Source organism: Myotis yumanensis, unplaced genomic scaffold (assembly GCF_028538775.1).
Source record: "Myotis yumanensis isolate MYYU_CA2020_CCGP unplaced genomic scaffold, mMyoYum1.0.hap1 SCAF_17, whole genome shotgun sequence".
NCBI lineage: Eukaryota > Metazoa > Chordata > Mammalia > Chiroptera > Vespertilionidae > Myotis > Myotis yumanensis.
Window position 1 is genome coordinate 427,532 of NW_027223768.1, and position 19,611 is coordinate 447,142.

General features: G+C 50.1%; 1 protein-coding gene across 1 annotated transcript in view; it reads right to left on the bottom strand.

Annotated features, from left to right (window-relative positions):
• Positions 1 to 16,186, bottom strand: part of LOC138996397 (butyrophilin subfamily 3 member A3-like) — a 29,327-nt gene extending 13,141 nt beyond the window's left edge. The window contains exons 1-4 of the mRNA XM_070397601.1: positions 16,099 to 16,186; positions 5,934 to 6,067; positions 5,373 to 5,714; positions 3,493 to 3,774 (exon numbers count right to left, since the gene is read on the bottom strand). Coding sequence (XP_070253702.1) covers positions 3,493 to 3,774; positions 5,373 to 5,714; positions 5,934 to 6,012 — 703 coding nt within the window. The 5' untranslated portion in view covers positions 6,013 to 6,067; positions 16,099 to 16,186. The remainder of the gene's footprint in view (positions 1 to 3,492; positions 3,775 to 5,372; positions 5,715 to 5,933; positions 6,068 to 16,098) is intronic.
• Between the last annotated feature and the right edge of the window lie 3,425 nt (positions 16,187 to 19,611).

The following is a 19,611-nucleotide window of genomic DNA, read 5'->3' on the forward strand; positions in this document are numbered from 1 at the left end:
ATTTACATCCCCATCCAAGTCGTGCCAGTGTCAAAAAAGACCCACCTGCGCTTTTGCAGCCTAACCCAACAAATTGGAGACTTCAACTCCTCACACCCATAAAAGACACACTCAAGAAGCAGACCCAGAAGAACCAAGATGGCACCGTAAGGAACAGACCTGTGCATGCTGCCTCCCACAACAACACCAAAACTACCAACTATAGGACAAACAACTATTATTCAGAACCATGGGAAAGCTGGCCCAGTGGAAGCTCTACAACTGGAAGGAAAGAAAGAAGAGCATTGAGACTGAGTAGGATGTGCAGAGGCACCAAGTACAGAGCCCAACCCAACAAACTACAGATTTCAACTCCTCGCATCCAAAAGAGACACACTCAAGAAGCAGAATCAGGTTCGGAGGAAGCCGGAGCAAGACCAGACTGGGTCGGCGACATGGAACTGCTGTACCAGCAAACGCACAAGTACGTCCACCAGTTCCAGTCTCACATGTGATGCTGGGAGACGGCAGACAAGCAGTCTGTGCACTTAGTAGAAAATGAAATCCAAGCAAGCATACCAGATATTCAGCCACCAAGAACGCCTGGAGATTTTTGTTCAGCAAGAAGCCGCCCAACAAAAGACAGAATGCCAAACTTTGTGTTGCCCCAGTGAGGCCGATACAGCCCCAGTGAGGCTGGGACGGCCCCGGTGAGGTCAGGACACCCCCAGAGAGGTCGAGATGGCTCTGGTGAGGTTGACACTTCCCCAGTGAGGTCGGGAAGGCCCCGGTGAGGTTGGGATGGCCCTGGTGAGGTTGGGATGGCCCTGGTGAGGTTGGGAAGGCCCCAGTGAGGTTGAAACGGCCCCAGTGAGGTCGGGACAACCCCAGCAAGGTCGGGACAGTCCGGTGAGGTTGGGACGGCCCCGGTGAGGCCGAAACAACCGGGTGAGGTTCAGACAGCCCCGGTGAGGTCAAGACGGCCCTGGTGAGGTTGAAACAGCCCCGGTGAGGCCAAAATGGCCCTGGTGAGGTCAGGATGGCCCAGTGAGGTTGAAACGACCCCAGTGAGATGGGGATGGCCACCGTGAGGTTGAAATGGGTAATAAAGACCAATATAAACTGATGAACAAAAATAGATGCAGAGGCAGAGCAGCATTGAACAGACTGTCAAACTACAGTGGGAAGCCTGGGGAGGGTTTGGGGGGGAGGGGGTTAAGAGATCAACCGAAGGACTTATATGCATGCATATAACCAATGGACACAAGACACTGGGGGGTAGGGGAGGCCGGGGGAATGTCAAGGGGGGAAAAAAGTAGACATATGTAATACTCTTTGTAATACTTTAAGAAATAAAAATTATTTTTATTTTTTTTTATTTTTTTATTTTTAAAAATATATTTTATTGATTTTTTACAGAGAGGAAGGGAGAGAGATAGAGAGTCAGAAACATCGATGAGAGAGAAACATCGATCAGCCGCCTCCTGCACATCTCCCACTGGGGATGTGCCCGCAACCCAGGTACATGCCCTCGACCGGAATCGAACCCGGGACCCTTCAGTCCTCAGGCCGACGCTCTATCCACTGAGCCAAACCGGTTTCGGCAAGAAATAAAAATTATTTTTTAAAAAAAGTTAAAAATGGAACTCCCATTGGACCCAGTAATCCCACTTCTAGGACTATATCCCAAGAAACCAGTAACACCAATCAGAATGGATATATGCACCCCTATGTCCATAGCAGCACAATTTACAATAGCTAACATCTGGAAACAGCCTAAGTGCCCATCAGCAGAGGAGTGATTAATAAACTTTGGTACAGTGCTCGCTTCGGCGCACATATACTAAAAACAAACAAACAAACAAACAAACAAACAAACAAACAAAAAAACCTGTGGTACATCTACACAATGGAACACTATGCTGCTATAAAAATGAAGGAACTTTTACCATTTGCAACAGCATGGATGGAACTGGAGAGCATTATCCTAAGTGAAATAACCCACTCAGAGAAGGATAAGCATCACATGATCTCACTCATATGTGGGATATAATGATCAACATAACTTGATGAACAAAAATAGATCCAGAGACAAATGGCAGGGAGGTGGGGGGTTAGAGAGCAACCAAAGGACTTGTATAATGCACATTAGCATAACCAATGGACACAGACACTGGGGCGGTGGGGGCTTGGCCGGGGTGGGAATGGCTGGGGGGCTGTCAATCGGGGAAAATGGAGACATATGTAAAACTTTAGACAACAAAAAAAAGAAAAGAAATTGCATTACATTAAAATAATAATAATACCTGTACTGCAACCTCATATACACACACACACACTGAGTGGGCAGATTATGACCATCCCATCAGTACTTCATTGGGCCGCCTTTTGCCTTCAATACTGCGGCACTCTTCTTATGTCAATGCCAATATAATAAACATCTTATTTTTCTCACTTACACCGCAGCCAGCATCTACACAGGCTGCTCTGCAGCTCGTTTCTCAGTGCATCGTGGGTCCTGGCGACCTTTCCCTCTCGGCGTGGGGAGCACGTCTGTGTTTCCTCCCACAGGGCAGCCTCCACTGCACAGGAGTCCCCATGGGTGGCATCTGAACTGTCTCTGACTTTTGTTATTATAACTGATGCTCTAAGAAATGACTTTGTGCCCTGGCTGGTGGGGCTCAGTGGATAGAGCATTGGCCTGTGGACTGAGAGTCCCAGGTTTGATTCCGGTCAAAGGCACAAGCCTGGGTTGTAGGTTTGGTCCCCAGTGTGGGGCATGCAGGTGGCAGCTGATGATTCCCTAACATCATTGATGTTCCTCTCTTTCTCTCCCTCTCCCTTCCTCTCTGAAATCAATAAAAATATATTTTTTAAAAGAAATAACTTTTTTCTTCAGTTATTTCACACAATCCCAAGCTGATCTGTCAGATATATTCCTAGGACTGGGATTTTGTCAATAAATAAGTAGTTTGGATTAAGATTGTTCTACTCCACCCCCTCCCCAATATAAGGTGTGTCAATTTATACAAAAATATACCAACTGATACCAACAAACGTTTGTGACTGTCTCCCCACAGTCCTGCCATCAGTGATACCAACCACATGGTTTGTTTGCTGCCCATCTCACAGGTGGGAACGTCTCCCTGCTCAGTGAGACTGGACACCCTTCCCCGAGGTGTTTCCTTCTGGGAACCGTTCATTTCTGTACGGAGCTGTTTCATGTTTGGAGGAGCTCAGCCCTTTCCCCAGGACGTGTCTGCACACACTTTCCCCACTTTGTCATGTGTTTGCTGACAGTTACCATCTGCCCATCCCCATCGCCTGTCCCAGGTGGAGGCAGCAGGGATGCTCAGAAAATGTCTGTGACATCAACAGCTTCAAGGGACAAAGGGCACCCAGGTCCCTGCTCTGAGCTCTATGCTCACTGCATAGACCCAGGTCAGCAGCAGACACTCAGGCCTCCTTCTCCCAGTGGCCACAGCTGAGCTCAGTGTGGGGCCAGGCACTCACCTGCAATGGAGAGCCTGGCTGTCTTCTCCTGGCTGAGCAGGGGGTTTCTGACGACACAGGAGACCCCCTTCCCAGAGCCGCCTTTCAGGATCACAGAGGACGTGGCTGCAAACAGACCCTCTCCATCTGCAGTTGCAGGCGCTGCCATGGCAGGCAAGCTCTCTCCGCCTTCACCTCTCCACTCTACGAGGGGCTGTGGATACCAGCCTGCAGACGTGCACTCCACACGGATCCCTCCATCCTCATAGCCCTTCATTTCAACGTGAAGATCAGAGCCCAGGGCTGGGGAAGGAAGAGGGAGCCTGAGTCATGGGGAGGCCTCTGTGTTGGTGAGGGTCCATCAGGAACGGGGGCTCACTCCACTAGATCACGCAGGCAGGGTTCACTGAGGAGCTGTTTACCACGTGTGCTGTGCAGGGGAGACTGTTCCATGAGGTGACCACTGCCTGACCCTCACGGACCCACGAGCTCGATCCAGCTGGATCTGGGCAAGAGCAGAGACTGCTTCCCATGGATCCACTCAAAGAACCTGGACCCTCCCCCTGCCCAGTGCTTGTTCCTGGAATTGGCCCTTACCTGCCCTAAGTATGTAAGTCATTCCCCTTAACTGGGCAGGTCATGCCCCAGTACCCTATCTATCCTGCCTGTCCTGTGTGAGCTTTAGGCTTTGCCAGGTTATGGGGAGGATATGCACATTCTATTGCTGCAGCCCACGCTGTTCCTGGTATGAAAGTCACGGTGGTGAACTCTTGATATCATTAATCTAGAGTTTACAGCCTCTTTTTCGGGTCTTTGGACTCAGGGCATTTTTATTTTGTGGTTGTGGAAGGGGAATGACTACATGGGAGAGAGCTGACCCAGGGCCAGGAGCAGTGAGCTGTTACCACCAGTCCCTAAACTCTTAACCCAAGAGGGTGTGGGTAGGAAGAAGCCTTTTGAAGACTTGCAAGGACCCAGTCCTGTAGGGAGGGGTTTCTTAAGAGGAGCTGTGGTCTCAGTTAGGGATGTAGCTGAGGAGGCCCTGCAGGGAGAAAGCCAGGACCTCCACCCCCACCTTCCTTCCTTTCTGTGCAAGGCAGGGCTGTGCCCCGAGAAAGAGAAATTATGTTGGACATGAACAATGTCATGGAACAGCAGCATCAGACAAGGATGCTTTGTCCCTGTGATGGGTCAGGATAAAACAAGACCACTCAGTCATCAGATCTGAACACAGAATAAAACATGAACAGTGTCCAGATCACAGCAGTGAGCAATCATCCCCTGTCCTAGGTGTGAGTGACCAGTCACCCCCACACCCTCCTGACAGCATCTGATCCAGAGCAAAGCCCTCCTTCCATAAACCCTCTCCTAGTCCCCTGTCAGCCCAAAAGTTACACCAAGTCTCCCTGACACCCCCTCATGGGGACACCCCATGTTTCCACACCTATGTGTTCTCCTCACTGCAACTAGTCCTGAGCTCAACTTGTCCAACTGCAGGTGTGATCCTGGGGTCTTGGTTGGAGGACCTGGCAGCACAGGTGATGTCCCTGCAGCTCAGCCTCCCTGTACCCACAGCAGCGAGCACCTGGGGGGCCCAGCTCCACTGCCTGGAACACAGCTGAACCCACTCTACTGTGTGCCCCTCAGGAGGGGAGGTTTCCTCAGCCTTCCTGCCCCGACCCCACATCCCTGCTGAGACCCTGGTGGCTGCAGGAGGCACGTCTTCACATGGTTCAGGAGGAGCCCTTCCTGCAGGAAAACCTGTGTCTGTCAAGGGCCCAAGGAAGCAGAGGTGGAGGAGGGAGGCAGCTGCTGGGGTGTAGGCAGAAGTGCCTGAGGTGGGCTTGGATCTGTGTCCCAGGCCCCACAGAAGAAGGAGCTCAGAACAGCCTCAGGCTCACCTGCAACCTTCAGCTCCACCTGGGCTTTTGCAAAGAAATCGCCATCTTGGAAATAACACTGGTAGGTTCCACTGTCAGAGGCTCTGACCTTGTGAATCCGCAGAGCAGCCTTCCCCTCAGCAATGTCCTCTCTTAAAATCGACGTTCTCCCTCGATACTCTGCTATCTCTGTTCCTTCCTTGCCATCTGCATATGCACCCACCACCTGCCTGAGGCCAGATCGCAGCCACATCAGGTCCATGGACTCAGCGCTCATCTTCGGGGACAGGTGACAGGGCAGCTCAGCGACTTCACCCACCATGGCCAGGATGGGCTCAGGGGGTCCAATCACAGCAAACTGAGCTGGTGAGCAGAAAGGGGTGCTCCATCAGAGAGAGCTGGAGGCCAGAGGATAAAGGGGTGTCCCAGGTAGGGAGGGCGAGGTAAGAAACACCTAGAGAGGGACTCAGTTCTGACAGAAGTACCATCTGGATGGGCTTCCCAGGTGTGGGGAGGAACCCAAGGTTGTGACTGGGCATTTTAGGTAACTGCTCCAGGTACATAAATACACATGGTCCCTACCTGAGCAGGGTGTGAGCAGCTGGACCAAGGTGAGGCAGACAGGAAGGTAGAGCAGATGGAAGGCCAGGGGCCTCACCATTGTGGGCTGTTGTGTAGACAGAGAGACACCAGAAGGAGTTGGTAGAAATGACGACCTGGAGGAAGATGGAGAATCCACATGAGACCTCTGCCTCCCCAGGGCCGACTCCGGGTGCAGCCACCATCACTGGTGACCCCAGAGCCTCCTCTGAAATGCCTGCTTGGGAGTCTCTTCACCTTTGACTCCAACATGGAAAACCACCCTAAAGTAAGTAACCTTAAGTGTCCATCCCTTGGCCCTGGCCACCTGGGAGTCCTGGGCACTGTGTCCAATGGGCTCACAATCTTCCACTTGCCCACACTTCTCTGCAACAGACTGTCCCCGCCTCCAGCATCTCACTCTGATTAACGCAGGTCCCCCCTCTCTGAGCCCCGATTCCACTGGGGCCCCTCAGTGTCTGCTCCACACCACAGCCCGAATGCTCTTGCCTCCCTCACTTCACGCCTCTCCTCAGCCTCCAGGGGCTCCCACTGCCCTCAGAGCAGTAGCTGGAGTCCTCTGCTCCCTGCACTTTCTAAATTATCTGAATGTTTGAAAGTTTAAATTTTCAGAGAGAGCAATATATTTCCACTGATTCTGGGGATAGTTATTGTTTTTTTTCTTGATTATAAACTACTTCAAAATAAAAATAAGTCAAATTTAAAGAATTTATCATGGCAACCACATACTTTGCTACGTGTGAATGCAAATATGTTTCTGGATATATTTTGGATATAATGTTTTATTCTTTAACCCAAAAATACCTCTTGCAGGAATTACTTCTAAAGAAAAAATATCAGGCATTAACACAGAGTTTTATATTTAATGCTGTTCATTGTAGTAAAATCTACAATACCAAAATGTAGGTACAATTTAAATTCCCAAATTGGATCCAATTTTGTAATTATAACAACAATTTTATTAAAAACATGATTCCTAAACCTATAGTTATGATAATACTCAATGGTGAAAAGCTGAAAAGTTATTCTCGAATAACTAAGATCAGGAATAAGACAAGGACGCCCACTCTTACCACTCGTGCTCCCACAGTATTGGAATTCCTGGCCACAGCAGTCAGACAAGACACCGGAATAGAAAGCATACAAATCAGAAAGGAAGAAGCAAAACTCTCACTCTTTGCAAAGGCCATAATACAATACATAGAAAAACGTGAGGATTCCACCAAAAAAGCCATTCAGAACCAATCAATCAGTTCAGTAAAGTTGGAGGATAGAAAATCAGAAACCTGTTGCATTTCTGTACAGCAATAATGAATAGTCAGAAGGAGAAAATATTAAAATCTAATTTACAAGTTTATCCACAAAGCATAAAATATTCAGGAATAAATTTAACAAAAGAAATGAAAGACCTGTAGACTGACAACTATAAGACACTGAAGAAAGAAATTAAAGAGGATAAAATAAATGTAATGATAGGATACACCATGCTCATGGGTTGGAAGGATTCATGTTGTTAAAATGTCCTTACTGTCTAAAACAATATCCACATTCAATGCAATCCCTATTAAAACACCAATGGCCTTCTTCTCAGAGATAGAACAACTCATCCTAAACTTAAATGGAACCACAAAGACCCCTAATATCCAAAAAAATCTTGAGAAAGAACAAAGTTGGAGGCATCCTACTTCCTGATGTCAAACTATACAAGTGTCTACATTAATAACCAGCATGGCACTGGCATATAAACAGACACCCCATGCAATGGGACAGGCAGAGAGCCCAGAAAGAACCCTCACTTATATGGTCAATTAATCTGTGACAAAGGAGGCAAGAATATGCAGTGGGGCAAAGACAGTCCTTTCAAAATGGTGCTGGTAAAACTGGACAGATACATGAAAAACAGTGTAAGTGGCTCACTTTCTTTGACCAAATTAAGAATAAACACAATATGTATTAAAGATTAAATGTGAGACCCAAAACTATAAAACTAGAAGAAAACAGAGGAAGTGAACATCTGAAATTCAACTTAGTAATATATGTTTTCAATGTGTGTCCTCAGGCAAGGGCATGAAAATATACAATAAACAAATGGGACCATATGACACAAAAAGACAACCTACTGAAGGGAAGAATATATTAGCCAACAATACATCCAATAAGGAGTTAATATCCAAAATTTATAAAAAACTCATACAATTTAACAGCAAAAAAAAAAAAAAAAAACAAAACAATTTAAAAAGGGGCAGAGGACCTGAATAGACATTTACCTAAAGAGCAGGTACAGATGGTCAACTGACATATGGATTGGAAACCCCTCTACTGTCAGACAATGTGATGTGTATCCATTGTCCAACTGTTGTATACCTATGCTGTCTCATACATTTTTATATTACAACTAGAGGCCCAATGCATGAAATTCGTGCAAGGGGCTCAGCACTCGCAGCCCTGGCTTTGTTCAGAAAGTTATTTGGCCATCCGGTCTAATTAGCATATTACACTTTTATTATTCTACACTAGAGGCCAGGTGCATAAAAATTATTGCACTCGGGGGGTGGGGGTCCCTCAACCCGGCCTGTGCCCCCTCTCAGTCTGGGACCCCTGGGGGGATGACCACCTGCTGGCTTAGGCCCGCTCCCCGGGAGATTGGGCCTTATCTGGCAATCAGACATCCCTCTGGCAGCCCAGGAGCCCTCAGGGGATGTTCACTTGCCAGCGGGGAGCAGGCCTAAGCTGCAGTCGGACATCCTTAGCGCTGCTGAGGAGGTGGGAGAGGCTCCCACCACCACCACTGTACTGGCAGCTATCAGCCTGGCTTGTGGCTGAGCAGAGCTCCTCCCAGGTGAGAGCGCCCTGACCACCAGAGGGCAGCTCCTGCATTGAGTGTCTGCCCCCTGGTGGTCAGTGTGTGTCATAGTGACCAGTCATTCCCAGTCGTTCTGCTGTTAGGGTCAGTTTGCATATTACCCTTTTATTATATAGGATAGAGGCCTGGTGCATGGGTGGGGCCGGCTGGTTTGCCCTGAAGGGTGTCCCGGATCAGGGTGGAGGTCCCCACTAGGGTGCCTGGCCAGCCTGGGTGAGGGGCTGATGGCTGTTTGCAGCTGGTCACACCTCCTTCAGGGTGGGGGTCCCCACTGGTGTGCCTGGCCAGCCTGGGTTAGGGGCCAATGGCTGTTTGCATGCTGGTTACACCCCCTTCAGGATGGGGGTCCCCACTGGGGTGCCTGGCCAGTCTGGGTGAGGGCCTGAGGGCCATTTTCAGATTGGCCAAGCCCTCCGGCGATGGAAGCTCCCAGCCTCTCTTTTTTTTCTTTTTTTTTTTTCTTTTGGAATTTATTTACCATCTATAGTTGAAATTTTGTAGCCTTGAGTGGAGCGGGAAGCTTGGCTTCCTCCATCTCCAGGGGCAATCTACTTGCTCCAGCTCCGTGGCCAGGGCCCACTGAAAGCAGGTATCTGGGGTTTATTTACCTTCTATAATTGAAACTTTGTTGCTTTGAAAGGAGCTCAGAGCTGGCGGTGGCAGGCGGGGAAGCTTGGCTTCCTCCATCATTGGGGCAACCAAGCCTCCTGCTTGCTCCAGCTCCGTGGCTGCCAGCCGCCATCTTGGTTGGGTTAATTTGCATATAGTCACTCTGATTGGCTGGTGGGCGTGGCTTATGGCATAGTGAAGGTATGGTCAATTTGCATGTTTGTCTTTTATAAGTGTAGATATATTACATAAAGATGTAAATATAATTATATGTAATTACATCTACACTAATAAAAAAGAAACATGGTAATTGGTGTACGACCGCTACCTTTTTCATTGGCTAATCAGTGAGTATATGCAAATTAACTGTCAGCCAAGATGGCGGCCGGCAGCCAGGCAGCTGGAAGCGAGCATGAGGCTTGCTTGCTGCAGTGAAGGAGGACTCCAACGTTCCCCGCCTTACTTGCCGGCCTCTGAGCTACAACTCTAAGCAACTATGTATTATGTTGCAAATAAGAAGATAAACAAAACCCCAGAAACCGGCTTTCATTCAGCCGGGCTTTAGCAACATTGTATCGATGTTTTCAGCGGTGAGGCCTCAGAGCTAAAGCTGGCCCAGAATTAAAAAAAAAAAAAGAAAACAAGGAGCGGTTGGGAGCTTCAGTCACTCGCTTCCAGAAAACAGCCCTCAGCCCCTCACCCAGACTGGCCAGGCACCCCAGTGGGGAACCCCATCCTGATACAGGACACCCTTCAGGGCAAACCAGCCGGCCCCCACCCATGCACCAGGCCTCTATCCTATATAGTAAAAGGGTAATATGCCTCCCAGCACTGGAATCAGCGTGACAGGGGGCAGCGCCCAAACCCCCTGATCGCCCTGTGGCTCTGTGTGTGACAGGGGGCGGGGCCACAACCTCCCTATCTGCCCTGCTCTGTGCCTGATAGGGGGGAGCTCCCCAATCCCCTGATTGCCCTGCGGCTCTGTGTTTGACAGGGTTAGCGCACCAACCCCCTGATCGGCCCTGCTCTGTGTGTGACAGGGTGCGGCGCCCCAACCCCCCCAACCCCACGGGCCCTGCTCTGTGTGTGACAGGGTAGAGCCATAACCTCCCCATTGGCCCTGGGCTGAGTTTGACAGGGTGCAGCGCCCCAACCCCCTTATCCGCCCTGCTCTGTGCATGACCAGGGGCTGCACCTAGGGATTGGGCCTGCCCTCTGCCACCCGGAAGCAGGCCTAAGCCAGCAGGTCGTTATCTCCCAAGGGGTCCCAGACTGCGAGAGGGCACAGGCCGGGCTGGGGGACCCCCCCTCCCCCGAGTGCACAAATTTTTGTGCACCGGGCCTCTAGTTACATATAATTCTGTAATGAACATCTTTTCATATAAATATTTAAGCTGCACATCTTGTAACCTACCCCACCATTATTTTAATACTAGTGGCCCTGTGCATGAAATTGGTGCATTCAGGGGCGGGGGGATCCCCCAGCCTAGCATGTGCCCTATCACAGTGTGGGAGCCCTGCGATCCATTGCCCCAAAGAGGTAGGCCCCTCCGACCCATCCGGGGCTCCTCAATGCATTGCCCCAAAGAAGTAGGCTGGAGCAGTGGTCCCAGCTCCGTGCCACACAGAACCGAGGGACCCCCAGGCCTCCCCATGTGGACGTGTCCATAGGGCCCCACCTCCGGGCAACAAGGAGGCCTCCACTGGGCCCCGCATCAGGGCCATGCCTCGTGGAGGCCTGCGGACCCCAGGTGCAGGCGTGAGCAGGCCTGCTGACCCCCGGCGCAAGCACGTGGAGGACTCTGCCAGGCCCCGCCCTCGTCTCTGATGCTGCAAGTCTCAGCCCACCCGTGCCTGCTGCGCATGCAGCCTTCTGATCAGTCGTTACACGTGAGGGCATCCTGACCATTTGCATATTACCCTTTTATTAGTATAGACTAGAGGCCCGGTGCACAAAAATTTGTGCACTGGGTGGGGAGAGGGGGTCCCTCAGCCCGGCCTGTGCCCTCTCGCAGTCTGGGACCCCTCGGGAGATAACGACCTGCTGGCTTAGGCCTGCTCCTGGGTGGCAGAGGGCAGGCCCAATCCCTAGGTGCAGCCCCTGGTCAGGCTCAGAGCAGGGCTGATTGGGGAGTTGGGGCACCACCCCATCATGCACAGAGCAGGGTGGATCGGGAGGTTGCGATGCCACCCCTAGTCACACTCAGGGTAGAGCCGATTGGGGGGTTGGGGCACCGTCCTCTGTCACACTCAAGGCAGGGTCGATGGGGAGGTTGCGGCGCCACCCCATGTCATGCACAGAGCAGGGCCGATCAGGGGGTTGGGGCTCCGTATCCTGTCACGCACAGAGCAGGGTCTATCAGGGGGTTGGGGAGCCCCCCCTGTCACACACAGAGCAGGGTCCATCAGGGGTTCGGGAGCTCCCCCGTGTCACGCACAGAGCAGGGCCGATGGGGAGGTTATGGCTCTACCCCGTCACACACACAGCAGGGCCTGTGGCGGGGGGTGGGGGGGGGCACACCCTGTCACACACACAGCAGGGCCGATCAGGGGGTTAGAGCGCTGCACCCTGTCACACACAGAGCTGCAGGGCTATCAGGGGTTTGGGGAGCTCCCCCCTATCAGGCACAGAGCAGGGCTGATCAGGGGGTTAGGGCGCCTTCCCCTGTCACGAACAGAGCAGGGCGGATAGGGAGGTTGTAGCCTGGCCCCCTTCACACACAGAGCCGCAGGGTGATCAGGGGATTTGGTCGCTGCCCCCTGTCACTCTGATCCCGGTGCCGGGAGGCCTTGTGGCTCCGCTGATCCCAGTGCTGGGAGGCATATTACCCTTTTACTATATAGGATAGAGGCCTAGTGCACGGGTGGGGGCCGGCTGGTTTGCCCTGAAGGGTGTCCTGGATAAGGGTGGGGGTCCCCCACTGGGGTGCCTGGCCAGCCTGGGTGAGGGGATGATGGCTGTTTGCAGCTGGTCACACCCCTTCAGGGTGGGGGTCCCCACTGGGGTGCCTGGCCAGTCTGGGTGAGGAGCTGAGGGCTGCTTTCAGGCTGGTGGGTGACTGAAGCTCCCAACCTGTCCTTTTTCTCTCTTTTTTCTTTTTTTTAATTCTGGGCCAGCTTTAGCTCTGAGGCTTGGCTCCAGCTCTTAGGCCTCGGCTGCTGAAAGCAGGTATCTGGTTTGTTTGGGTTCTATACTCAAAACACTTTCAACTCCAGCTCTGAGATCCCGGCTGGCTGAAAGCAGGTTTCTGGAGTTTTGTTTAGCTTCTATATGTATAACAATGTTTCAAACTGCAAGCTCAGAGGCCAGCAGCAGCAGGCGGGGAACATTGGCTTCCTCCGTCACTGAAGCAAGCAAGCCTCCGGTTAGCTTCAAGCTGCCTGGCTGCCGGCCACCATCTTGGTTGGCAGTTAATTTGCATATCGCCCTGATTAGCCAATGGGAAGGGTAGCGGAGGTATGGCTAATTACCATGTTTCTCTATTATTAGATAGGATTATTTCTGTAAATGTGACTGCACATAAACAGCCTGTTCGCTTAAGAATTCTAGGTAACATTGATTGGCTGCCTCTCTCATGCACCCCTACCAGGGGTAGGGAACGTTCAACCAAGGTACCTGTCCTTGATAGGGAATCAGACCTCTGACCCTTAGGTCTATGGGCCAATGCTCTAATCACTGAGTTAAACCAGCCAGGGCTATTTTAAAAAATTTTTGAAGAAGCTATAGAAAAACCAAGATGGCGGCATAGGTAAACACCGGAGTTTGCTGCCTCGAACAACCACTTCAAAAATACAATGAAAAGATGGAACGGACATCACCCAGAACCACAGGAAGGCTGGCTGAGGAGAGATTCTTCAACTAGAAGGAAAGAGAACAGCATACCGAGGCTCAGAGGAGGCGCAGTGTGGAAAATACAAAGGTGCAGAGGTGCGCGTGGAGCAGGCTGGTGGCTGAGGGCGCTGTTGTTGTTTTCAATCGGGAGGGAGTCCCAGGCTCTGACCTCCAGATCCTGGCGAGTCTCTAGGGACTCACACTCAAACGGGAGAAGTGGGATTGTCTGTCATCGGTTGGAACATGCTGGCAGCTTTCTCTCCGAGGTTTGCAGCAGTTGCTGGGATTCTGAGAAGCAGAGCCTCTGGGAACGGGACTGAGAGCAGCCATAACTGCTCCCTCCGCCCGCCCTGTTGATCCCATGCGACCCGCCCCGCCCAAGCCCTGCGCAGAGCCATTTGCCAGATAGCCTCAGGCAAAGGCTAGATTAGCACCTCTCCAGAGGACAGAAGTTTTCCCACTGCAGACACAGCTGATTCTCACAGCCAGTCGGCCTGGAGGTCAAATCCCTCTAGTATTAACTACAACAATCAAGGCTTAACTACAACAAGACTGCGCACAAAGACCACTAGGGGGTGCACCAAGAAAGCGTAAAAAATGCGGAGACAAAGAAACAGGACAAAACTATCAAGGGAGGATATTGAGTTCAGAACCACACTTTTAAGGTCACTCAAGAACTGTCTAGAAGCCACCGACAAACTTATTGAGATCTACAAGAAACCTAATGAGACCCTTGATGCTGTGATAAAGAACCAACTAGAAAGTAAGCATACACTGACTGAAATAAAGAACATTATACAGACTCCCAACAGCAGACCAGAGGAGCGCAAGAATCAAGTCAAAGATTTGAAATGCGAAGAAGCAAAAAACACCCAACTGGAAAAGCAAAATGAAAAAAGAACCCGAAAATACGAAGATAGCCTAAGGAGCCTCTGGGACAGCTTCAAACGTACCAACATCAGAATTATAGGGGTGCCAGAAGATGAGAGAGAGCAAGATATTGAAAACCTATTTGAAGAAATAATGACAGAAAACTTCCCCTACCTGGTGAAAGAAATAGACTTACAGGTACAGGAAGCGCAGAGAACCCCGAACAAAAGGAATCCAAAGAGGACCACACCAAGACACATCATAATTAAAATGCCAAGAGCAAAAGACAAAGAGAGAATCTTAAAAGCAGCAAGAGAAAGAAACTCAGTTACCTATAAGGGAGTACCCATACGACTGTCAGCTGATTTCTCAACAGAAACTATGCAGGCCAGAAGGGAGTGGCAAGAAATATTCAAAGTGATGAATGCCAAGAACCTACAACCAAGAGTACTTTATCCAGCAAAGCTATCATTCAGAATTGAAGGCCAGATAAAGAGCTTCACAGATAAGGAAAAGCTAAAGGAGTTCATCACCACCAAACCAGTATTATATGAAATGCTGAAAGGTATCCTTTAAGAAGAGGAAGAAGAAAAAGGTAAAAATACAAATTATGAACAACAAATATGCATCTATCAACAAATGAATCTAAGAATCAAGTGAATAAATAATCTGAGGAACAGAATGAACTGTTGATTATAATAGAATCAGGGACATAGAAAGGGAATGGACTGCCTATTCTTGTGGGGGAAGGGGTGTGGGAGATGCGGGAAGAGACTGGACAAAAATCGTGCACCTATGTATGAGGACAGCGGTTGGGGAGTGAGGGCGGAGGGTAGGGTGGGAGCTGGAAGGAGGGGAGTTATGGGGGGGAAAAAAGAGGAACAAATGTAATAATCTGAACAATAAAGATTTAATTTAAAAAAAAAAAAGAAAAAGAATTCTAGGAACTAACTTCAGGAAAAGCAGACTCCAACCTTCAGACATTCCATCTCCGGAAGATTTGCTGACCTTCAACCAGTAATCTGAACAGACTGTGTTGGCTTCCACTTAGTCCCCTCAACGGAGAACTCTCAACCCCCTCCTTCTTATTCCTTTATTAGTGGCCTGGTGCAAAAATTTCTGCACGGGGGGAGGGGGGCGCTGGGAGGGAGCGTTCCCTCAGCTCGGCCTGCACCCTCTCCAATCTGGGACCCCTCAGGGGATGTCCGACTGCCAGTTTAGGCTCGTTCCCTAACCAGCAGTCGGACATCCCTCTTGCAATCCAGGACCGCTGGCTCTTAACCACTCACCTGCCCGCTGGCTGCTCACCCCCACCTGCCCCCCACCAACTTGCTCACTCCCAACTGCCCCCACCCTGCTGGCCTGCTCACCCCCAACTGCCCCACCGCCAGCTTGATCACCCTCAACGGCCCTCCCTTCCTGGCCTGATCACCCCTAGCAACCTCTGACTCGGCCCCGCCACCATGGCTTTGTCCAGAAGGACGTCAGGAAGGTCTCCTGGTCTAATTAGCATATTTCCCTTTTATTAGTATAGATTGTTCTTCCCCCCTCTCCTCTTTCTCACAAAAACGCCTGCCTGTGTTCAACTGTCTTTGTAGAATGAGTCTTCCATCTTCTGAACTGCAGGCTCTAGAATAAACCCACATTCCTCCCACCAGTCCCATGATCTCGATTTGGTCTTTCAAGCAGCAGGCAGTTGAACCTGGGTTCAGTATCAACCTGTCTTTTAGAATCTCTTAGAGAAGCAGGAGAGCCTGTCAGAGGCCTTCATGACCACAGTAAATTCTTAGGAACATGCAGTTGTCAGGCTCACTCATTCCGGATGCCTCCCTTCCACAGATTTCTGAGGTCAGGCCTTACCTTGCCCTGCCAACCAGGTCTCACCGTGTCCTCACCTGCAGGCTCACCCAGCTTCTCAGCCTCTCTCCTAAAGAGACCTGGGGCCCTGGCTTTTACCAACTCCCCCCACTTACAGTTGGCACTTTCAGCTGAAAACCACAGAACAAAGGCACTCCTTAGGTCTTCACTGCAGTTGAGTCTCTGATCTGGAGGAAAGGGTGGGGGAAAGAAAGCTTGCTCAGGAGGAGAAAGAGTGCAAAGTCCCTCTTTGAAAGCACTTGTCATAAAAAGAACGATAATAACCTTTACTTTGCTCTGGGTGTGTGATCAGTGGGGTGCTCTACATGTCTCCACCTGTTGCTGGTGGGAGTGGAGTTCTTGGGGAGCTGGGGAACAAACATTCCCTGAGGCCCCACAGGAGGATGAGGTTGTGGGAAGCTTTATTTCTGTGGAATCAAACCCCTGAGTTTCCAAGGGCCCATCTCCCTCCGTCCTGCCATGAAAAAGCCCCGTTTTGTCTTCAGCAGAACCAGGATTGAGGCCGTTCCCAGAGTTCCTGCCCCATATTTGCACAGTCCCGTCCAGTCCAGCATCTGGCTGGGGGAGCTTGTGCTCCCAGCTGTAGTCCATGGCATGTGGGGTCTGCATGGCCATGCTCCATTCAGCTCCTAGGACACATGGCAGCCTAGCAGGGTCACTAGCCAGGAAGAAGCAGGAGAGCAAGCAAGAGCAACAGAGAGAGAGAGTTCTTAGTCTGGAGATTATGTATTCTCAAAAGTTGATGGGCTTGCATTGGGGTCCACCCTTTTATCCAATGATCTTTGTTCCCAGGTTAGACTGGCAGGCAGGCCCCTTCTCTATGTCACCCCGACTTCACTGCACATGTGCCATCTCCACTTTTTGGAGCTCTTCCCTAGTGACTGACAGGGAGTAGACTGGCTAGTTGCAGCTTCCTGGTGAGGCTGCCCAGATGACCTTGCTTATGTCTGGCCTCCCCTTTGCTCCTTCCCTATTATTAATATGAATGACTAGCTAGTTATGAGGGCAACAGGTGTGTGTGTATTACACAGGATTCTATTGCAATCATGCCTCAAAACAAACACTGAACGTCTCAGGAGATTTTATCAACATTTATTTTCTCCTTCGTGGGTCTGCAGGGGACAGGGCAGCTGGTCCGGGTGGGCTCTCCTGGGCCTGGCTAACTGGGTTTTACTCAAGGCTGTAGGTTGGGTTCCTGTCAGTTCCAGAGGTCTCTCCATTCTGGGACCAGGAGATACAGGACACATTCTTCATTTCCTCCTCTCTCCTCCGTCCCCTTCCTCCTCCAAGGCCCCCATCCCAGTATCTCTCCCCTCTTTTCCGGTTCCTGTCCCACTTCCCTCCTCCTCCTCCTCCCTCTTCCTCTAACTTCTCAGATGATGATCTTTAGACCTCTGCATCCCTAGTGGCCACAGCGCATCACTGCACCCCGTGCAGCTGGGAAAGGAGCCCACCTCTCCCTCCACCAGGTCCTCCCACCAAGTTCCCACATCTTTAATCTAAATCTTCTTTTTTATTTAAAAACTGTGATCCACAGTAAGAAATACATTTTATAATGTAACTGAGGACACACACACATACAGTGAGTGGCCAGATTATTATGACCGGCCAGATTATTATGACCACCCCATCAGTACAATGAAGTGAATTAGTTATGCAAATAATAATAATAAAACCTTGAGAGTATTTGCTTAGGAACTTTCCAATATTCGGTATTTTTGGAAGTGTCAATGAAGTACTGATGGGTGATCATAATAATCCGGCCACTCAGTATATATATATACTGTATGTTTTCATAGTTCCATTGTGTGTGTTTAAATTTGTTTTTTTACCCAATATATTTATTTCATGCACCATCAATGGCCTAGGATCTCAAATGGAGAAGAACTGCTTCATGACGGTTGTCTTATGGCATAAACATTAGGCCCCAAGTCCTGTGGGCTCTGCTTTTGTTGTCCACAGACAGGACTTGGGCCCTCAAACCTTTACCTTCATGTTATAGTTGTTAACAAGGATTGTTAAATAATTTTGAAAGTGAAAAAATGTATTTCTCTTCATGTTAATGTTTAAGAACCTTTCACCAGGCATGAGGCAGCCCAGAGAGTTTTCTGATGCAGAAGGATAAATACACGAGCTAAGGGTTCCTTCCCCTCTGTCCCCATCTCTGTGTGGATCACTCCACACCACATACCCATGGAAGCCCCTGTATAGCTGCACGTTGTTCCCTAGGTCTGTCTGATGCACAAAGTGCCACCAACTGGGCGGCTTCAAAAGCAGATAATTGTTTCTCAGTTCTGGAGGCTGGAAGCCAGAGCTTTGGATCCCCACAGGGTGGTCTGACTTGTGCTCTAGTGTCAGGGGTTCCTGGCAGTCTTGGCATTTCCTGGTGGTGGAAGCATAGCCCTGTCCCCACCTTCTCTTTCACATGGTTCTTCCTGAGAAGCGTGTCTTTCTCCTGTTTCCCATGAAGAAGCTGGGTCAGCCCTGAGTTCTTGCTAAATGCAGCAGGTGATGGGCATCCCACTAGGTGGTCGGTGAGAAGGCCTCTCTGGATTTAACTCAGCTGTGACACCATCGCCCCTGGAAAGTCTCATCTCTGAGCTGTTTTACTTCATATTTTAACTACACACGAGTGAAGGAGAGAGAAGACTGACATTGATGAGGGTGGTAGGTGTGGGAGAATGGGCTTGAGGCTCTGAAGGCCTAAGCTCTCCAACCACCACCCTGGGGTGTCCTGTCAGATTGTGTTATTGGCTTAAACAATAGAGATTTTTTCAGTTAACAAAAAAGTCCCGAGGTTAGGAGGCAGCAGCACTCTGCAGCCCTCCTCCCAGTGGTCTTTCCTGTTCTAGAGACGCAGGGAAACAAACTTATTGGGCGACATGTCCCAATTCTATGAAATTCAAATATCAGTCCCATACATAGGGTTTACTAGAAGAGCCAACCCTTCCATCTAAGACTGTGCTACAGGAGAGGCTATGGAGGAGACCTCGGGGTCCACACAGCCAAAGTATTAACACCGGGCCCTTGACAGAGAAAACATTTCTACGTCCCGGGCCGAGTCTACTCCTGATTAATTTCTAGGTAGAAGACAAATAAATTGCTTCAGCATGAAAAATGCACTGTTACTGGCCTTTTGAGATTATCTGGCCTTTTTATTTCCTCTTTCTCTTTTCAGAGGCAATGGTGTGTGTGCGTGTGCGTGTGTGTGTGTGTGAGATTGGGGTTGGTTCATGTGTTGAGGTGAACATAAGTACCCTCTTCCCAAAGCCAAAGAATTTCATTCAAGTTGCTAGACTTGTGGGGGGCAGGGAAGATATTGGGGGACACCAGGAGGGGCCGTGGGGTGAAGAACAGAGCCAGACAGCAGTTGTTATGGACACTTGTGACTCATTCAGAAAACACTCAGTGAGAGTCCTTGGGAGACTGAGTGACAGGCCAAAGCCCTTTCTCTCTCTCAGGAGGCGACAGGACCATGGCAGCCGGCACAGGCTCCCGCCTGCCAGTGGATGGTCTGGTGGGCCCAGCACCCCAACACCCACCTGCTGCTCCCTTCATGGGCCCCACAGACCCCAATCAGGCTACTGTGTACATTTCTTCCAGAATAA